The sequence below is a fragment of the Halichoerus grypus genome, chromosome 3 (assembly GCF_964656455.1).
Source record: "Halichoerus grypus chromosome 3, mHalGry1.hap1.1, whole genome shotgun sequence".
In the NCBI taxonomy this organism is placed as follows: Eukaryota; Metazoa; Chordata; class Mammalia; order Carnivora; family Phocidae; genus Halichoerus; species Halichoerus grypus.
The window spans coordinates 79,897,656-79,917,363 of record NC_135714.1 but is presented as its reverse complement, the minus strand read 5'-3'; the positions used below and the strand labels follow the sequence as shown (position 1 = coordinate 79,917,363).

General features: G+C 35.4%; 1 protein-coding gene and 1 non-coding gene across 2 annotated transcripts in view; one reads left to right on the top strand and one right to left on the bottom strand.

Moving 5' to 3' along the window:
* STPG2 (sperm tail PG-rich repeat containing 2) overlaps positions 1–19,708 on the top strand; it is a 314,912-nt gene that overhangs the window by 127,952 nt on the left and 167,252 nt on the right. Inside the window, exons 6-7 of the mRNA XM_078068237.1 lie at positions 473–632; positions 14,979–15,139. Coding sequence (XP_077924363.1) covers positions 473–632; positions 14,979–15,139 — 321 coding nt within the window. The remainder of the gene's footprint in view (positions 1–472; positions 633–14,978; positions 15,140–19,708) is intronic.
* On the bottom strand, positions 18,335–18,439 carry LOC118539905 (U6 spliceosomal RNA). Its single transcript, XR_004919394.1, has one exon. It is a non-coding gene; the product is annotated as a U6 spliceosomal RNA (small nuclear RNA).

The window sequence follows — 19,708 nt, the reverse complement described above, 5'->3', positions numbered from 1 at the left end:
TATCTCTTGAATCTAAGATTTTTTCTTAAGATATTTAACAATATTGTTGAGTTAATTGAATATATATATCAAGGAACTTTGTCAATTTGTATTAATTTTATTACTTAAAAGAAGCCATGTTACATCATATAGTTTTTTATTATCTTAACTTGCAGAATAATTTAAATGTGAAGATTGTCCATACATTATCATCTAGAATCTCATCTTGAGATAATTTCCTTCAAAATGTCTATTTGGCTTAGTAAAGTACATAATGCATTACTGTATTAATATATATGTTTTTACTAAAAGCTATATATTTTATGTTTTGATAGGTACAAGATCTTAATTCGTCTGTATTTTTTCACTCCATTAAGAAATAAATTAAACTCCAGATGTTATATTAAGTAAGAAGGCAGCTTTTAACTCATGAAATATCAAAATGTACTATGTAGTACATATCTCATTGACATATTTTCCTGTTCTTTACCAGAGATTTGTACCTATGAAATCAATCACTCCAGCTCCTGGCACATATAATGAATCTCGAACTGCTTTCAATTCCTTGAAGAAAACACCGATACTGAAAAGTACTCCATTTGGTCAAAGTGCTGCTCGATTCACACAGGACTTCAGGACAGAGGAAATGCCAGGTTAGTAATTAATCCATGTAGTTATATAACTTAATATTCTTGACAAGATGGATGTACCAAAAAGTACAATTCTTTTTGTTCTGTGGTTTTTGTTGTCATTTTAAGTCACATTTTAAAAGTATTGACTATACACTAAACACAGATAGATTAAAAATAATGTATAATTTTAGTAAGATTTCAATTTAACAGGTCATATATCTTAATGGTAATTTTCTATTGTTTTCCTTTATTCAGTAAATTTCCTAATTTCTCTTTATGGGTGAACATATATATCAACTATGTGGTCACTGCCAGTATTTTAACTTATGAAATGCACTTTTGTTAAAATTTTATTTTGGGGATATCCTAAAACATATTCTAGTATTCTCACTGGATATTTTAGTATACAGAACTAAGAATCCAGCACAAAAATAACTTATATAAATGTTAACATATTGTTATGTGTTGCTGCATAACAAACTTGGTGGCTTAAAAACACAGAGTTTTCTTTTGTATCTTACTATTTTGTGGGATGGCTGGAAGGCAGAGCTCAGATAAGACTGTCATTCAGAGTGCATGCATAGCTTCAGCATTGCTGTCCCAGGGTAGTTGGTCTTTTAATTTGGTAGCTCAGGACTCTATAGGACCTGGCAGGATGGTAGAAGGCTTATTTCCTAATGTCAGAAATCCCACATTCTGTTTGTTAGTCAGGTTACTCAGGGCAGCACATGTTAGAAGAGCATGACACTTCATCTCTCAATGACACGGATAGCAAAGAATTTTTGGCCATCTTTAATTTACTATAGACTACCTCTGCCCACAAAACATTTACAGTTGTCCTACATGCCTTCTCCAGGCCTCCAAAGTCTCATGTAATTATGGTGTAATCTTGAAGTCCAGTATTTTCTTATCTAAGACCTGTATTGCTATAGGTGAGAATTCTTGGGTGTGATACTTTAGATTAGCTTCTTGAGTATGACTTCCCTCTGTCAGAAGAGCTATGAACTAAAGACACACATTATCTGTCTCACATATCCCAAAACACAGCAATGGGAGAAAGATAGGATAATCATACTAGATGCTCCTATTCAGAAAAGAGAAAACTAGAGGCCCATAACAGTCATAGGCCAATAACAACTATGAAATCCAACCAGGCACATTTTGTAATTTCCTTGATTAATGCCCAGTTGGGTTCCCTTGGAATGATTTTCCAAGGTACTTTGTTCTGCCTTTGGGCTCTTGGTTCCATCTTTTGAATCATCCTTCCTTTTCTATAAGAAATAGGCTGTGTTTCTGGCTGCCTAACTTGTTTACACCAAGCTCCACCCCATGTGCTTCGGCAGAACTGCCCTTCTCTGTCAAGCTTGTTTCAGTCCCAGCACAACAGGCCCCTCCCCGAGAAGGTCAGGCCCCTCCCCCCAGAAGCCCCTGCCCACACAATATTTCCTGACCAGAGAGTTCTGCAGGGCTTTATTTCTGGCAGAGTTGGTGTCAGGTCTCATTTCACAAGCAGACTAGAGTGTACCTAGTTAAAACTCACCACATTCAGTCCAGGGACCAAACACTGCCCACAGCAGGAAAGGAGAGCCTCTACAGACAACTGGCCTGAAGATAGAGCAGCCAAAACACAATAGCAGGGTGCACACAGCATGACTGGAGACATTCCGTGAAGCACTACACCCTGGGCACTACATGACTTCTTCTTCCTAAGGCTATTACTTTCAGGAGCAGGAGACATAACTGGCTTTTCTAATGGAGAAGAAGGCAGAGACTTAGACAAAATGCCAACACAGAGGAATTTATTCCAAATGAAAGAACGAGATAAGGACACGGCTAGAAATCTAAGCAAAACAGATACAAGTAACATACCTGATGGAGAATTTAAAGCAACAATCATAATGATACTCACTGGGCTTGAGAAAAGAATAGAAGATATTAGTGAGACCCTTACCACAGAGATAAAAGAGTTAAGAAAGAATCAATCAGAGATGAAGAATACAATAAACGAGATTGGAAATGGGTTTGATGCAATTAACAGTAGGCCAGAAGAAGCAGAGGAATGAATTAGTGACCTAGAAGACAAAATAATGGAAAATAATGAAGTTGAACAAAAAGAGAGAAACAATAATTATGGGACATAAGAGTAGACTTAGGGAACTCATGACTCCAACAGATGTAATAACATTCATATTATAGCAGTCCCAGAAGAAAGAGAGAGAAAAGGGAGCAGAAAATTTATTTCAGGAAATAATAGCAGAAGACTTCCCCAATCTGAGAAAGGAAACAGATATCCAGATCCAGGAGGCATGGAGAACTCCAATCAAAATCAACAAAAGCAGGTCCACACCAAGACATATTGTAATTAAATTTGCAAAATATAGTGATAAAGAAACAATCTTAAGAGCAGCAAGACAAAGGAAGTTCTTAATTTACAAGGGAAGACCTTTAAGGCTAGCTGGAGATTTCTCAACAAAACCTTGTGGAGAAACATTTATCATGCAAATGGATGTCAAAAGGAAGCCAGAGTGGCAATATTTATATTGGATAAACTATATTTTATTTACTTATTTTAAAGATTTATTTATTCATTTGAGAGAGAGAGAACGAGAGCATGGGGAGGAGGAGCAGAGGGAAAGGAAGAGAGAAACTCAAGCAGATTCCATGCTGATTGTGGAGCCCAACATGGGACTCAATCTCACGACCCTGAGATCACAACCTAAGCCAAAGCCTGGAGTTGGATGCTTAACCAGCTGTGCAACCCAGGTGCCCCCAAACTAGACTTTAAAATAAATACTTTAAAAAGAGACAAAGAAAGGCATTATATAACCACAACGGGTTGATACAACAAGATATAACAATTGTAAATATTTATGTACCCAACATGGGAGGACCCAAATATATAAAATAATAACAAACATAAAGGAACTAATTGATAATATAATAAGAGTAGGGGACTTTAACACCCCACTGACATCAATAGACAAATCATCTAAATAGAAAATAACAAGGACACAATGGCTTTGAATGACACACTGGACCAGATGCACTTAACAGATATATTCAGAACATTCCATCCTGAAACAGCAGAATACATATTCTTTTCAAGTGTACATGGAAGATTCTCCAGAATAGATCACATATTAGGTCATAAAACAGGCCTCAACAAATACAAAAAGATTGAATTCATACCATGTACCTTTTATGACCACAACACTATGAAACTAGAAGTCAACCATAAGAAAAAATTTGGAAAGACCAAAAATACAAGGAGGTTAAACAACATGCTACTAAACATTGAATGGGTCAACCAGGAAATCAAAGAAGAAATCAAAAAAGACATGGAAACAAATGAAAATGAAAGCACAATGGTCCAAAACCTTTGGAATACAGCAAAAGTGGTCCTAAGAGGGAAGTATATAGCAATGCAGGATTACCTCAAGAAGCAAGAAAAAAATCTCAAAGTAGGCTGTGTTTGCAGTTGGAGCTTTCTCCTATAGAAGATGAGGGGCCTACAGCCTATAGAAGATGAGGGATCTATAGCCACTTTTCATTTTGCACTGTTGTTGTCTCTTTCTTTCCAGGTTTGTAAAATTCCCTCTAAAAACTACTTTGTAAGTATCTTATTGTAATGACTTAGAATCAAATACACTGGACAAAACCCACACTAAAATGTACTTCTTAGGAAAATCTTTGTCTACTTTGGGTCACCTTTGGCGCCGCTGTGTTTCGATACTCTTAGATTCTTAGGAGCATTATTATTATTTTAGCCAAGAGGGTCTATGACATATGGCCTTAAAATTCTTAGAAGCCTTTTCTTTAACTGAAAGATTCTATGGTGTACCATCTTAAATCTTTCTGAGGTCTTAACAAAGGGTCTTACAGTCATACTCTGGATTTGGTCTTTGATCTCAGGCCATTTCTTGCTTTGAGAGCTTTTTGCTATATGTAGAGATGGAATGAAGAAAAGTTTTACTTTCAACCCCAGAAAATTTTGATTTCTTTCATTTCTTATAAATTCTTGAAAACAACTGTTTGAACTCATCTCTTTCTTTCCATACCTTCACACACATGGCTAAAAACAACTAATTGGTACTTTTGATATTCAGCCTGGAAACTTTCTTAGCTAGAAACTACTTATTTATTATTTTCTTCATTATCTCAAGCATTAGTTTTGTTAAAATCTCTGCCATTACATTATATCTCCAGCCTCCAATAACATTTTCCTCCTGTCCTTTAAGCTATCACCAACTGTCCTCTCATGTCCCTTTCTCTAAGTCTTGAGTTGTTCCAGCTTCTGACCCATTGCCTGATCTCAAACAATTGCTATAAGTTTTGTTATGGTAATTTGTTATGGTAAGTCTATACTGGTACAAAATTATTTACTACTCATGCCATTGAGAAGTTGAGTCTTGTTCTTCTCCATTCCAATCTTGGTTAGTCTGGTGTCTTTTCTGACCAATAGCATTCAGTGGAAGTGATATTTTAGCACTTCTTAGGCAAAGTCATGAGCTTTATAGTATATACCTGGGCCTGTTGAAACAGTTGGTCTTGGAGTCCTGAGCCTCTGTGAAGTCTAAGTATTCTAAGACTGCAATTCTGGAGAGGTCATGTGTAGGTGCTTGGCACTACCCCAGCTGAGCCTAGCTGAGTACTGTTTCTCATGAATCTGAAGTCCAAAGTATTTAGGTCTTAGGATTAGGTCTTATTTTCAATTTTGTGGTCTACTGTATTATGATTAAGGTATTATAAATTCCCCAAAGGTTTATTTGTGAAGGATACAGTTAAATTATGATGACACCTCCAATCTAATCCTGAATCTTACATATTTTAAGAATTAGTGAGAATGGCCTCATGGAACTTCAATTTTTTTTCTGTGTAGATATTAGTATGCAGTAATAAATTGGACCCATCAATCAGTTCTAGAACATACTTTCAGGTTGCTTTTAGAAGGTCACCCTAAACTGTCTAGTTCTGGGGTTCCTGGGCATTTCTATACTTACTGATTAGAAAAATGAATGTGAAAAACCTCTAATGTGAGTGAATTACATAATCAGGATGGCTTTTCGAATCAGATGCTTAACAAAGTACTACTTGTGATGTATATACTTTTGAGTGAGGTCCCTATATTTAAGCACTTAAGCTGTAATGTGTTCTGTTGTCTTCTCCTACCTGAAGAGAGACAGATCTCAAATACTTGTCTTTTAATTACCTTAAATGGCGGTCCAAATAGTTTTTATTACACTTTCTACTTACCTTTTTTTTTTCTAAACTTTACCAGTGGAGGAATGTTTGAAGATTGCTGAAATAAGACATTAGCATTTAGGTTTTCTAAGAGTTGGCACAAGAGAATTTTTGATAGAGATTTTTGAGAAATAGATATTAGAACTGGAATATTTGAAGAATTGGAAAGAGTTTATGGGTAGCTTCTTTGAGAAAAACCTTCTATTTGACTGTGTATGATGATTTGATCACTTTTAATCCAGAAAGCACCTAAAATATCTCTAGCCTCATACTACTCAAAGTGCCCATTTGTCAACTGTTTGTTTCCTGCCTACAATGAGAAAGAAGATTGTACCAAAATGTAAATCAACACAATCCTTCCTTTATGGAGAAAGACTAGTTACAAAATGCTTAGTGAGGGGGGAGGAGCAAGATGGGGGAGGAGTAGGAGACCTAAATTTCATCTGGTCCCAGGAATTCAGCTAGATAGTTATCAAACCATTCTGAACACCTACAAACTCAACAGAAGATCGAAGAAAAGAATAGGAGCAATCCTATGAACAGAGAAGCGACCACTTTCTGGAAGGGGGGAGGGAACCTCTGTCAGCCAGCTACCGGCAAGTGATAGAGCAGCAGAGCACAAAATCAGAACTTTTAGAAGTCTGCTCCGCTGAGGGACGTCGCTCCAGTGGCTAAGCGGGGGGTGGAACCCTCGCTGGGACAGTGTGGTCTCAGGTCCCTGGGGTCACAGGAAGACCAAGGGTGCCTGAGTGTGGCAGAGCTCCCAGGTATCAGAGCGGGGAACCTGGCAGCAAAGATGGAGCCAAGGAGTGGGCTCTCAGCTCAGGGTTGCCATAAACTGTGATCTGCAGCACAGTCGGGCCACTACTCTTCAAGCAGGGACCCAACAAGTGGTAGATCCAGGGAGACTCCCCTTCTTCCCCCAGAAGGAGCGGCATGGGAGCTCACCACAGGAATCTGCTGGGTTTGGAATCTAAAAACGGGATCGTGTGCCAGAGATAGAAATGCTCGGTCACAGGCCACTGAGCATGGAATGTGCCAGAGACAAGGGAGACAAGAGTGATTGACTGCTTTTCTCTGAGGGCACACTGAGGAGTGGGGCCCTGAGTTTTTGGCTCCTCTGGGGCTGGAGATTGGGAGGCAGCCATTTTCATTCTCATCCTCTATGGCTGTACAGAAAGTTTTCAGGGAACAAAAGCTCCCAAGAGCAAACCCAAGCAGATTACTTAGCCTGGCTCCTGGCAAGGGTGGTGCAATTCTGCCTCAGGCAAAGACATTTGAGGATCACTGCAACAGGCCCCTCTCCCAGAAGATCAGCAAGAACAGCCAGCCAAGACCAAGTTTACCAATCAATGAGAACGGTGAAACCCAGTGCTAGGGGAATACAGCACATAGAATTCATGGCTTTTTTCCCATGATTCTTTAGTCTTTCAAAGTTAATTTTTAAAATTTTCTTTATTTTTCTTTTTCCATTTTTTAGTTGAGTTTTTCTTTACTTTTTCAACCAATATCTTATCAATTCCTTTTTTAAAATCTTTTTGAATTTTTCATTTTTACATTCATATTCTATCTCTTCATTTTATTTAACCTTATTTTTTGTATATATATAAGTTTTTCTTTCTTTAAAAGTTTGGGATACAGTTTTTTCTAACAGACCAAAATATACCCTAAATCTAGTGTATGACATTGTCCTAGTCTCCCGCCTGATCACATTCTCTCTCTTTTTAAAATTTTTTTCATTCTTTTTTCAGCCAACTTATCAATTCCTTTTTATAAATCCTTTTTAATTTTCATCTTTACAGTCCTATTTCATCCCTTCATTGTATTTACCCTTATTTTTGTATATATATGTTTTTCTTTCTTTAAAATTTTGGGAGGTGATTTCTTCTAACAGACCAAAATACACCCAAAATCTAGTGTGTGGCTCTGCTCTATTCACCAGACTGATTATATTCTTTTTTTTCCCCCCTTTCTCCCCCCCCCCCCTTTTGGGTCTCTTCTTGTTTAGTGTATATTTTTCTGGGGTCATTGTTACCCTTTAGGATTTTTTTTAGCATTTTGTTCTCTCATTCATCTATTCTCCTCTGGACAAAATGACAAGATGGAAAAACTCACCTCAAAAAAAAGAACAAGAGGCAGTACCAACTGCCAGGGACCTAATCAATACAGACATTAGTAAGATGTCAGAACTAGAGTTTAGAATGACAATTATGAAGATACTAGCGGGGCTTGAAAAAGTATAGAAGATACTAGAGAATCCCTTTCTGGAGAAATAAAAGAACTAAAATCTAACCAAGTCGAAATCAAAAAGGCTATTAATGAGGTGCAATAAAAAATGGAGGCTCTAAATGAGGCAGAAGAGAGAATTAGTGATATAGAAGACCAAATGATGGAGAATAAAGAAGCTGAGAAAAAGAGAGATAAAATACTGGATCATGAGAGGAGAATTCGAGATATAAGTGATCCCATAAGATGAAACAATATTAGAATAATTGGGATCCCAGAAGAAGAAGAAAGAGAGAGAGGGGCAGAAGGTATATTGGAGCAAATTATAGCAGTGATCTTCCCTAATTTGGAGAAGGAAACAGGTATCAAAATCCAGGAAGCACAGAGAACACCCCTCAAAATCAATAAAAATAGGTCAACACGACAACATCTAATAATAAAACTTAAAAGTCTTGAGACAAAGAGAAAACTCTGAAAGCAGCTCGGGACAGGAGGTCTGTAACCTACAATGGTAGAAACGTTAGAATGGCAGCAGTCCTATCCACAGAGACTTGGCAGGCCAGAAAGGACTGGCATGATATATTCAGGGCACTAAACAAGAAATATATGCAGCCAAGAATACTATATCCAGCTAGGCTGTTATTCAAAATAGAAGGAGAGAGAAAAAACTTCCAGAACAAACAAAAACTAAAAGAATTTGTGAATACCAAACCAGCCCTTCAAGAAATATTGAAAGGGGTCCTCTAAGCAAAGAAAGAACCTAAAAGTAACATAGACCAGAAAGGAACAGAGACAATAGATAGTAACAGTCACCTTGCAGGCAATACAATGGCAGTAAATTCATATCTTTCAATAGTTACCCTGAATGTAAATGGGCTAAATGCCCCAATCAAAAGACACAGGGTATCAGGTTGGATAAAAAAACAAGACCCATCGATATGCTGTCTGCAAGAGACTCATTTTAGACCAAAAGTCACCTCCAGATTTAAAGTGAGGGGGTGGAAAACCATTTACCATGCTAATGGACATCAAAAGAAAGCTGGGGTGGCAATCCTTATGTCAGACAAATTAGATTTTAAACCAAAGACTATAATAAGAGGTGAGGAAGGACACTACATCATACTAAAAGGATCTATCCAACAAGAAGACCTAACAATTGTAAATATCTATGCCCCTAACATGGGAGCAGCCAATCATATAAGCCAGTTAACAAAATCAAAGAAACACATCAACAACAATACAATAATAGTAGGGGACTTTAACACCCCCCTTAAGGAAATGGACAGATCATCTAAGCAAAAGATCAACAAGGTAATAAAGGCTTTAAATGACACACTGGACCAGATGGACTTCACAGATATATTCAGAACATTCCATCCCAAAGCAACAGAATACACATTCTTCTCTAGAGCCCATGGAACATTCTCCAGAATAGATCACATACTGGGTCACAAATCAGCTCTCAACCGGTACCAAAAGATGGGGATCATCCCCTGCATATTTTTGGACCACAATGCTTTGAAACTAGAACTCAATCGCAAGAGGAAAGTTGGAAAGAACTCAAATACATGGAGGCTAAAGAGCATCCTACTAAAGAATGAATGGGTCAACCAGGAAATTAAAGAAGAATTTAAAAAATTCATGGAAACAAATGAAATTGAAAACACAACTGTTCAAAATCTTTGGGATGCAGCAAAGGTGGTCCTAAGAGGGAAGTATATAGCAATACAAGCCTTTCTCAAGAAACAAGAAATGTCTCAAATACACAACCTAATGCTACACCTAAAGGAGCTGGAGAAAGAAAAGCAAATAAAGCCTAAACCGAACAGGGGAAGAGAAATAAAAAGATCAGAGCAGAAATCAATGAAATAGAAACCAAAAGAACAGTAGAACAGATCAACGAAACTAGGAGCTGGTTCTTTGAAAGAATTAATAAGATTGATAACCCTCTGGCCAGACTTATGAAAAAGAAAAGGGAAAGGACCCAAATAAATAAAATCATGAATGAAGGAGGAGAGATCACAACCAACACCAAAGAAATACAAACAATCATAAGAACATATTGTGAGCAACTATATACCAGCAAATTAGATCATCTGGAAGAAATGGATGCATTCCTAGAGATGTATAACTTACCAAAACTGAGCCAGGAAGAAATAGAAAACCTGAACAGACCCATAACCACTAAGGAAATTAAAGCAGTAGTATAAAATCTCCCAACAAACAAGAGCCCAGGGCCAGATGGTTTCCCATGGGAATTCTACCAAACATTTAAAGAAAATTAATACCTATTCCTCTGAAACTGTTCTAAAAAATAGAAATGGAAGGAAAACTTCCAAACTCATTTTATGAGGCCAGCATTACCTTGATCCCAAAACCAGACAAAGACCCCATCCAAAAGGAAAACTACAGACCAATATCCCTGATGAATATGGATGCAAAAATTCTCACCAAAATTCTACTCAGTAGGATCCAACAGTACATTAAGAGGATTATTCACCCCAACCAAGTGGGATTTATTCCTGGGCTGCAAGGTTGGTTCAACATCCACAAATCAATCAATGTGATACAATACATTAATAAAAGAAAGAACAAGAACCATATGATCCTCTCAATAGATACAGAAAAAGCATTTGACAAAGTAAAGCATCCTTTCTTGATAAAACTCTTCAGAGTGTAGGGATAGAGGGTACATACCTCAATATCATAAAAGCCATCTATGAAAAACCCACGGGGAATGTCATTTTCAATGGGTAAAAACAGAGCTTTTCCACTAAGGTCAGGAACATGGCAGGGATGTCCACTATCACCACTGCTGTTCAACATAGTACTAGAATTCCTAGCCTCAGCAGTCAGACAAAAAAAGAAATAAAAGGCAGCTGAATTGGCAAAGAAGAAGTCAAACATTCACTCTTTGCAGATGATATGATACTTTATGTGGAAAACCCAAAAGACTCCATCCCCAAAACTGCTAGAACTCATACAGGAATTCAGTAAAGTGGCTGGATATAAAATCAATGCACAGAAATACACCAACAATGGGACAGAAGAAAGAGAAATTAAGGAGTCGATCCCATTTACAATTGCACCCAAAACCGTAAGATACCTACAAATAAATCTAACCAAAGAGGCAAAGCATCTGTACTCAGAAAACTATAGAATACTCATGAAAGAAATTGAGGAAGACACAAAGAAATGTAAAAATGTTCCATGCTCATTGATTGGAAGAACAAATATTGTGAAAATATCTATGCTACCTAGAGCAATCTACACATTTAATGCAATCCCTATCAAAATACCACCAACTTTTTTCAAAGAAATGGAATAAATAAGCCTAAAATTTGTATGGAACCAGAAAAGACCACAAATAGCCAGAGAAATGTTGAAAAAGAAAACCAAAGCTGGTGGCATCAGAATTCTAGACTTCAAGTCATATTACAAAGCTGTAATCATCAAGACAATATGGTCCTGGCACAAAAACAGACACATAGATCAATGGAACAGAATAGAGAGCCCAGAAATGGACCCTCAACTCTATGGTCAACTAATCTTCAACAAAGCAAGAAAGAATGTCCAATGGAAAAAAGACAATCTCTTCAACAAATCGTGTTGGGAAAATTGGACAACCACATGCAGAAGAATGAAACTGGACCATTTCCTTTCACAACACACAAAAATAGACTCAAAATGGATGAATGACCTAAATGTGAGACCAGAATCCATCAAAATTCTTCAGGAGAACACAGGCAGCAACCTCTTTGACCTTAGCCACAGCAACTTCTTCCTAGACACATCGCCAAAGGCAAGGGAAGCAAGGGCAAAAATGAACTATTGGGACTTCATCAAGATAAAAGGCTAAAATTAACAAGTCAGGAAATGACAGATGTTGGCGGGGCTGCAGAGAAAGGGGAACCCTCCTACACTGTTGGTGTGAATGGAAGCTGGTGCAGCCACTCTGGAAAACAGTATGGGGGGATGGGTTAGCCTGGTGATGGGTATTAAAGAAGGCACGTACTGAATGGAGCACTGGGTGTTTTACGCAAACAATGAATCATGGAACACTACATCAAAAACTAATGATGTAATATATGGTGATTAACATAACATAATTAAAAAAAAAAGAAAAAAAAAGAAAAAAAAAAGAAAAAAGCTTTTGCCCAGCAAAGCAGTCAACAAAACCAAAAGACAACCGACAGCATGGGAGAAGATATTTGCAAATGACATATCAGATAAAGGGCTAGTATCCAAAATCTATAAAGAACTTTTCAAACTCAACACCCGAAGAACAAAGAATCCAATCAAGAAATGGGCAGAAGACATGAACAGACATTTCTACAAAGAAGGCATCCAAATGGCACAGATATATGAAAAAGTGCTCAACATCACTCGGCATCAGGGAAATTCAAATCGCAACCTCAATGAGATATCACCTCACACCAGTCAGAATGGCTAAAATTAATAAGTCAGGAACCAACAGATGTTGGTGAGGATGTGGAGAAAGGGGAACCCTCCTACAGTGTTGGTGGGAATGCAAGCTGGTGCAGCCACTCTGGAAAAAGTATGGAGGTTCCTCAAAAAGTTGAAAATAGAGCTAATGTATGACCCAGCAATTGCACTACTGGGTATATACCCCAAAGATACAAATGTAGTGATCCGAAGGGGCACATGCAGCACAATGTTTATAGCAGCAATGTCCACAATAGCCACACTATGGAAAGAGCTGAGATGCCCTTCCATAAATGAATAAAAAAAGGAAATAAAGCCTTTAAATGACACACTGGACCATAAAAAAGATGTAGTATATATATACAATGGAATATTATGCAGCCATCACAAAACACGAAATCTTGCTATTTGCAATGATGTGGTTGGAACTAGAAGGTATTATGCTAAGCGAAATAAGTCAATCAGAGAAGGACAATTATCATATGGTCTCACTCATATGAGGAATTTGAGAAACAAGTCAGGATCATAGGAGAAGGGAGGGAAAAATGAAACAAGATGAAACTGGAGAGGGAGACAAACCATAAGAGACTCTTAATCTCAGGAAACAAACTAAGGTTGCTGGAATGGAGGGGAGTGAGAAGGATGGGGTGGCTGGGTTATGGACATTGGGGAGCGTATGTGCTATGGTGAGCGCTGTGAATTGTGTAAGGCTGATGAATCACAGACCTGTACCCCTGAAACAAATAATACATTATATGTTAATAAAAAAAGTGCTTAGTGAAATAGTCAATTTACATTTAATTGTAAACTTCTTTTCTTGTGGATTGTTCTTGGACAAGCAACAGCTCACAGACCACATTTTGAGTAGCCTGATCTTAGTCAATTTCTATATCTTCAGACATGGAACTTGCAGCCCAGAAAAACAAATGAGATTGAACTTATGTTTTATAACTATTTAGTTGTAGAGCTAATTTAGTACAATTAGTAGATAACTTGAGTATAACCAAGTTAAGTGTTCTTTCAAGTATATATTGCATTTTATGGATGGATATTGCTGCTCACCAGAACTGATTTTTTAATATTACTGATTTATAAAACATATGTGCAAATATAAAAAGATACAAAATATAAAATTTGTTTCAAATATTCACTCAGATTGCCACTGTAGAAAATATTCCGGGTTATAAATATGTCCTGAAAGGTAAAAGGCAAAAATAAAGTAACTGCTGTGATAGGAATATTGGATGATAGGTGATTTTTTTCCCAAATTGATTTTTTTAAACTTGGTACTCTTATTTACTATATTTCTCTTAGAATATGCTATCTATAATATTTATAAACTTCAATAAATGTGCTTGGAGAGCTAAATAAATAAGATTTTAATAATTTCTAAAAGTTAATTTGGTTCAGTTTTCTACATAAGTTTTAGTTCAATTCTTATAATTGTAAGCAAAAACTTTCCACATTTTTCAAAATCTTTTTTTTTTTTTTTTAGTTTAGGATTCATTCCATTGCCAAATTAATTTTTAATGTTGCTACATCAACTCTTTAATACTTTTTGGCATCAAGAATTTCTTCCTTTCTTTCTTTTCCTTTCTTTTCTTTTCTTTCTTTCTTTCTTTCTTTCTTTCTTTCTTTCTTTCTTTCTTTTCTTTCTTTCTTTCTTCTTTCTTTCTTTCTTTCTTTCTTTCTCTTTCTTTCTTTCCTTCTTTCTTTCTTTCTTTCTTTCTTTCTTTCTTTCTTTCTTTCTTTCTTTCTTTTTCTTGTTTTTCTTTCTTTTTCTTTCTTTCTTTCTTTCTTTCTTTCTTTCTTTCTTTCTTTCTTTCTGCTTTATTGAGGTATAATTTACAGAATAAAGTAATTCATTTAAGTGTACAGTTTAATGAGTTTTGGTAAATGGATGTAGTCAGGAACTGCCACTAAAATTAAATTTTGGCAATTTCCATCATTTTAGAAATGCTCTCTCATTCCACTCTGCAGTTAGTCTCCACCCATTCCAGGCTACTGTCTCTGTCACTATATTGCATTTTCTGGAATTTCATATAAATAGAATCATATGTTTTTCAGGATTTTTTCTATCTTCTTTCACTTGGTATCATGTTTTTGAGGTTGATTCATATTATTGCATTTATATTTCCTTTTTATTGCTGAGTAGTATTCTATTGTTTGGGTATAGCACTTTTTTTTTTTTTTTAATTCACCGGCTTATGGACATTTAGTTTTTTTTTCATTTTTCTTGGGAAAATACCTAGGAGTAGAATTTCTGGGTCATATAATAAGTATATGTTTAACTTTATAAGAATTTGACAAATTGTTTCTCTAAATGTCATACCATTTTACATTCCTGCCAGCAATATATGAGAGTTCTTTCTAAAAAAAATTACTTAAAGTTACTCAATTAAAAAAAATTAAAAACATGTTTATTCTTACCTATGGCATTCCTCATGACTTCAGGTCCTGGGTTTTATAATATCCTAAACAATACTATAATCGACAACTTTAGCAATACCTGCTTGATGAAACAAAAGAAAAGTGCATTTGGTTCTTCTGTTCCTCGGACTATCTTCCTGGTTCAGAAAGAAGGTTTTACTGCTCCTGGTCCTGCTGATTATCAGGTAATTTGTGAATACTAAAATAATATTCTTTATATCTAATACCAAGGCATAGGGCTTAAAAATTACATGTAGCATATATGCCTCATTATTTAAAGCCATACTATTATTATTATTTTTTTAAGATTTTACTTATTTATTTGAGAGAGAGAGAGAGAGATCGAGAGAGAGCATGGGAAGGAGCACAGGCAGAGGGACAAGCAGACTCTGTCCTGAGTGCAGAGCCCAACATGAGGCTCAGTCTCATGACCCTGAGGTCAGGACCTGAGCTAAAACTAAGAGTCAGATGCTTAACCAACTGAGCCACCCAGGCATTCCAAGCCATACTATTATTATAGAAATAATTTTATGTGGTAATTTATGGCATAAGAATAAACATTAATTTGGTTCTCAACTATGTTTGTAATTTCTTTTCGAAAGATGGATCTTATTTATTTCTTTGAGGATCTCATATTATTTCTTTAAATACATATCTTCAGTTTGAAATTGCTCCACTAAAAAAAATAAAATAAAATTGCTCCACTATTTTCTGAGAGTAATTTAGATCTCCTTTAAATGCTTTGTGTGGTTTTATAATTTTTGTGTAGAGACCTTATACATCTTTATTAGATTTATTCCTTGGTATTTAGTATTTCATGTTTTTTAGTTCTAATGGTACCTTTAAATATTTTCATTGTTTAGCTTTCTGCCATTGCAATAAAGAAATATAATAGTCTTTATTAAAGATTTGCTTTACCAATGATCCATACTTCTTGCTAAATTAAATGATTAATTCTACTAATTTATTATTAGTTTTAAAAAAATTTCCTCAAGCACAATTATGCCACCTGTGAATGACAGTTTATATTTTTTCTCCAGGTGTTCCATCTTTTATATATTTTTTTGCTTTACTAGACTTCTGTGTCTCAGAACAAATCTCAATAATATTCATAGGAATTAAAAAATATCCAGTATTCAAGAAGATAAAATTCACAGTGTGACATCCAATAAAAAAAAAAAAAATTAATAGGTATGCAAAGAAGCAAGAAAATATAACCTAGAATCAGGAAAATAAAAACAATCAATAGAAAAAGCCCAGAAATTACAGAGATGATAGAATTAGTAGATAAAGACATTAAGCAGTTATTATAACTATATTCCACATGTTTAAGAAGGTAGGGGAAAGATCGAACATATTGAGTAGAGAGATGGCACAAATAAAAAGACACAAATTGAAGTTCTAGAGATAGCAAATATAATATTTTTTAAAAAGTACACTGTCATTAACAACAGATTAGAAAGTTCAGAAGAAAAGATTAGCGAACCCTAAGACACTGGTAGAAACTATCTGAAATGAAACAGTGAGAAAAAGGACAAAAATAGTGAATAAAGTATCAATGAACTCTAAGTCAATTTGAAGTGGCCTAATATGTGTGTAGTTAGCATCCTTGAAGGAAGAGAAAAAGTGCGGGGGCATAAAAAATATTTTAAGAAATAATGGCTGGAAATTTCCAAACTTTGATAAGAACTAAATACCCATTTATCCATGAAGCTCAACAAGACTGCAACACAAAAGATATTAAAGAAACTATGCCAAGGCATATTATAACCAAATTGACTAGAATGGTTAAAAAAAAATTCTTAAAAGCAGCCAGAGAAAAAGGATACATAGCATTGAGGAACAAAGTTAAAAATGACAATATATTTCTTGTTGGAAATGATGTAAGTCAGAAGACAGCAGTGCAACATTTTTAAGTATTAAAAGAAAACAGTTGTCAACCTGTAATTCTATAGTAGGCTAAAATATCTTTCAAAATGGAGAATAAAATGAAGACCTTTATATATATATAAAAGCTGAGGGACGCCTGGGTGGCTCAGTTGGTTAAGCGACTGCCTTCGGCTCAGGTCATGATCCTGGAGTCCCGGGATTGAGTCCCACATCGGGCTCCCTGCTTGGCAGGGAGTCTGCTTCTTCCTCTGACCCTCCCCCTCTCATGCTCTCTCTCTCTCATTCTCTCTCTCAAATAAATAAATAAAAATATTTAAAAAAAAATACTTTATATATATAAAAGCTGAAATATTCATCCCTTGAAGACCTGCATTAAGAGAAATGTTAAAGGAAGTCTTCCAGGCAGAGGAAAATGTTACCAGATGGAATCTGGATCTATTTAAAGTAATACAGAGTATCAAAGATGATAACTATGTGAGTAGATATTAAAAGCTTTTGTTGGATTTCTCATTTTATTGAAAGCAGAATGTCGTACATGTTTTTGATTTACTGATAATTTACTTTTACAAAAGGTAGAGGAAGCTATGGGAGGAACTCATGTCTTAGCTTAATTTTGACTAAATAAAGGAGAACTAATGAAATAGAAGGGAAGAATTGTTTGCAAATAGTGATAATGTTATTTTACAGTTTAGAATTGTCAAAGAAGAGATTCTGGACATGGTTAGATATGTATAAGGAACTTAGATAATCCCTATTTCAAAATGATCAGCAGATAACAAGAAATGTTCTTAAGATCAGAGACTCTAACAGTGAAACTAACCTAAAAGTGTTGACAAGAAAATAACTCATGAGTAATATTTTGAAAATGCAGTTCTGCTACACATTAAACTTTTTAGAAGACATTTTTAAAAGGACATTGTAATATATGTGTATATATTTATTATTCTTTCTCCTACAGATTTTGAGAAAGTTTAAAAGAATGTACATATGGAAAAGTAAAAGTAGCTAACAATAACAATAAAAAATATAGATGGAACAGATAGATATTTTATAGGTAATATATAAATAGAAGTTAAACATTGGGGAAGCTTGAACATAGTTGTCAAATCGTAAAAGAACATGTACAAAACAGTGGAAACATGGTATCTGTCCTATAGTAGACACTCAGGAAATTATAACTGAATAAATGAGTATGAGAGAGAAGCATAGAACTGTACTCCAGGAAGCTTAAAGAGAAGGAAAATTTATTGTAAAAAATACTACAGAAAATTAAAATTAGTTTGTGTTAGTTTGGTTTGACAAAAAAAAAAAAAAAACAACTAAAAAGAACTCTGTAGGGGTGGGGTAGATGAAATGGGGATAATAGAGCCACTGAAATGCTGAATTGGATTTGTCTTTCCTATCAGAGAAAATTATTTTCAACCCAGAAACTGGAACACACATGGTTTATAGGAAGTTGGATCCTAAGATGTTTATGGTGGTAATGTAAGAATACCCTAGTGCAATGAAGTTAAATTTGCAAGTCATTTTTGCGCAGGGTGCTAATCTTCTCTGTGTTGTTCCAGTTTTAGTATATGTGCTGCCAAAGTTATCACTCTAGTGCTTTAAATGAGTTAAAAACTTCAGATATAGCTGAAATAGATCTCATTGTAATGAAAGAACAGCTGTAAATCATTATCTGTAATCTCTGGGAGTTGCTTAAGGTTTGTAGGCATAAAAGAAAAATGGAGTAAATAAAGGCTTTCCTTATTTAAACAAAAATTAAAATTTCACTGTGAGATTTTTATGAAACTCTTACAAAATATTTTATTTATATATATTCTAATGTGGTAAAAAACTATAACATTAAATTTACCATCTTAATCATGTTTAAGTGCTGATATAAGTATATTTGAAATGCATCACTCTTGCCACTATTGTTCAACAGTACTAGAAGTCCTAGCAACAGCAATCAGACAACAAAAGGAAAGAAAATATATTCAAATTGGCAAAGAAGTCAAACTCTCTTTTCGCAGATGACATGATACTTTATGTGGAAAACCCAAAAGACTCCACCCCCAAATTACTAGAACTCATACAGCAATTCAGTAATGTGGCAGGATACAAAGTCAATGCACAGAAATCAGTTGCTTTCTTATATACTATCAATGTAACTATAGAAAGAGAAATTAGAAAATAGATTCCATTTACAATAGCATCAAAAACCATAAGATACCTCAGAATAAACCTAATCAAAGAGGTAAAGGATCTATACTCTAGGAGCTCCAGAACACTCATGAAAGAAATTGAAGAAGACACAAAAAGATGGAAAAACATTCCATGCTCATGCATTGGAAAAATAAACATTGTTAAAATGTCTGTGCTGCCCAGAGCAATCTATACTTTCAACACCATCCCAATGAAAATTCCAATGACATTTTTCAAAGTGCTGGAACAAACAATCCTAAAATTTGTATGGAATCAGAAAAGATCCTGAATTGCCAAGGAAATGTTGAAAAAGAAAAACAAAGCTGGGGGCATCACATTGCCCGATTACAAGCTATATTACAAAGCAGTGATCACCAAGACAGCATGGTATTGGAACAAAAACAGACACATAGACCAATGGAACAGAATAGAGAGCCCAGATATAGCCCAGAATAGAGAGCCCAACTCTATGGTCAAATAATCTTCGACAAAGCAGGAAAAAATATGCAATGGAAAAAAGACAGTCTCTTCAATAAATGGTGCTGGGAAAATTAGACGGCTATATACAGAAGAATGAAACTTGACCATTCTCTAACACCATACACAAAGATAAACTCAAAATGGATGAAAGACCTCAATGTGAGAAAGGAATCCATCAAAATCCTAGAAGAGAACAT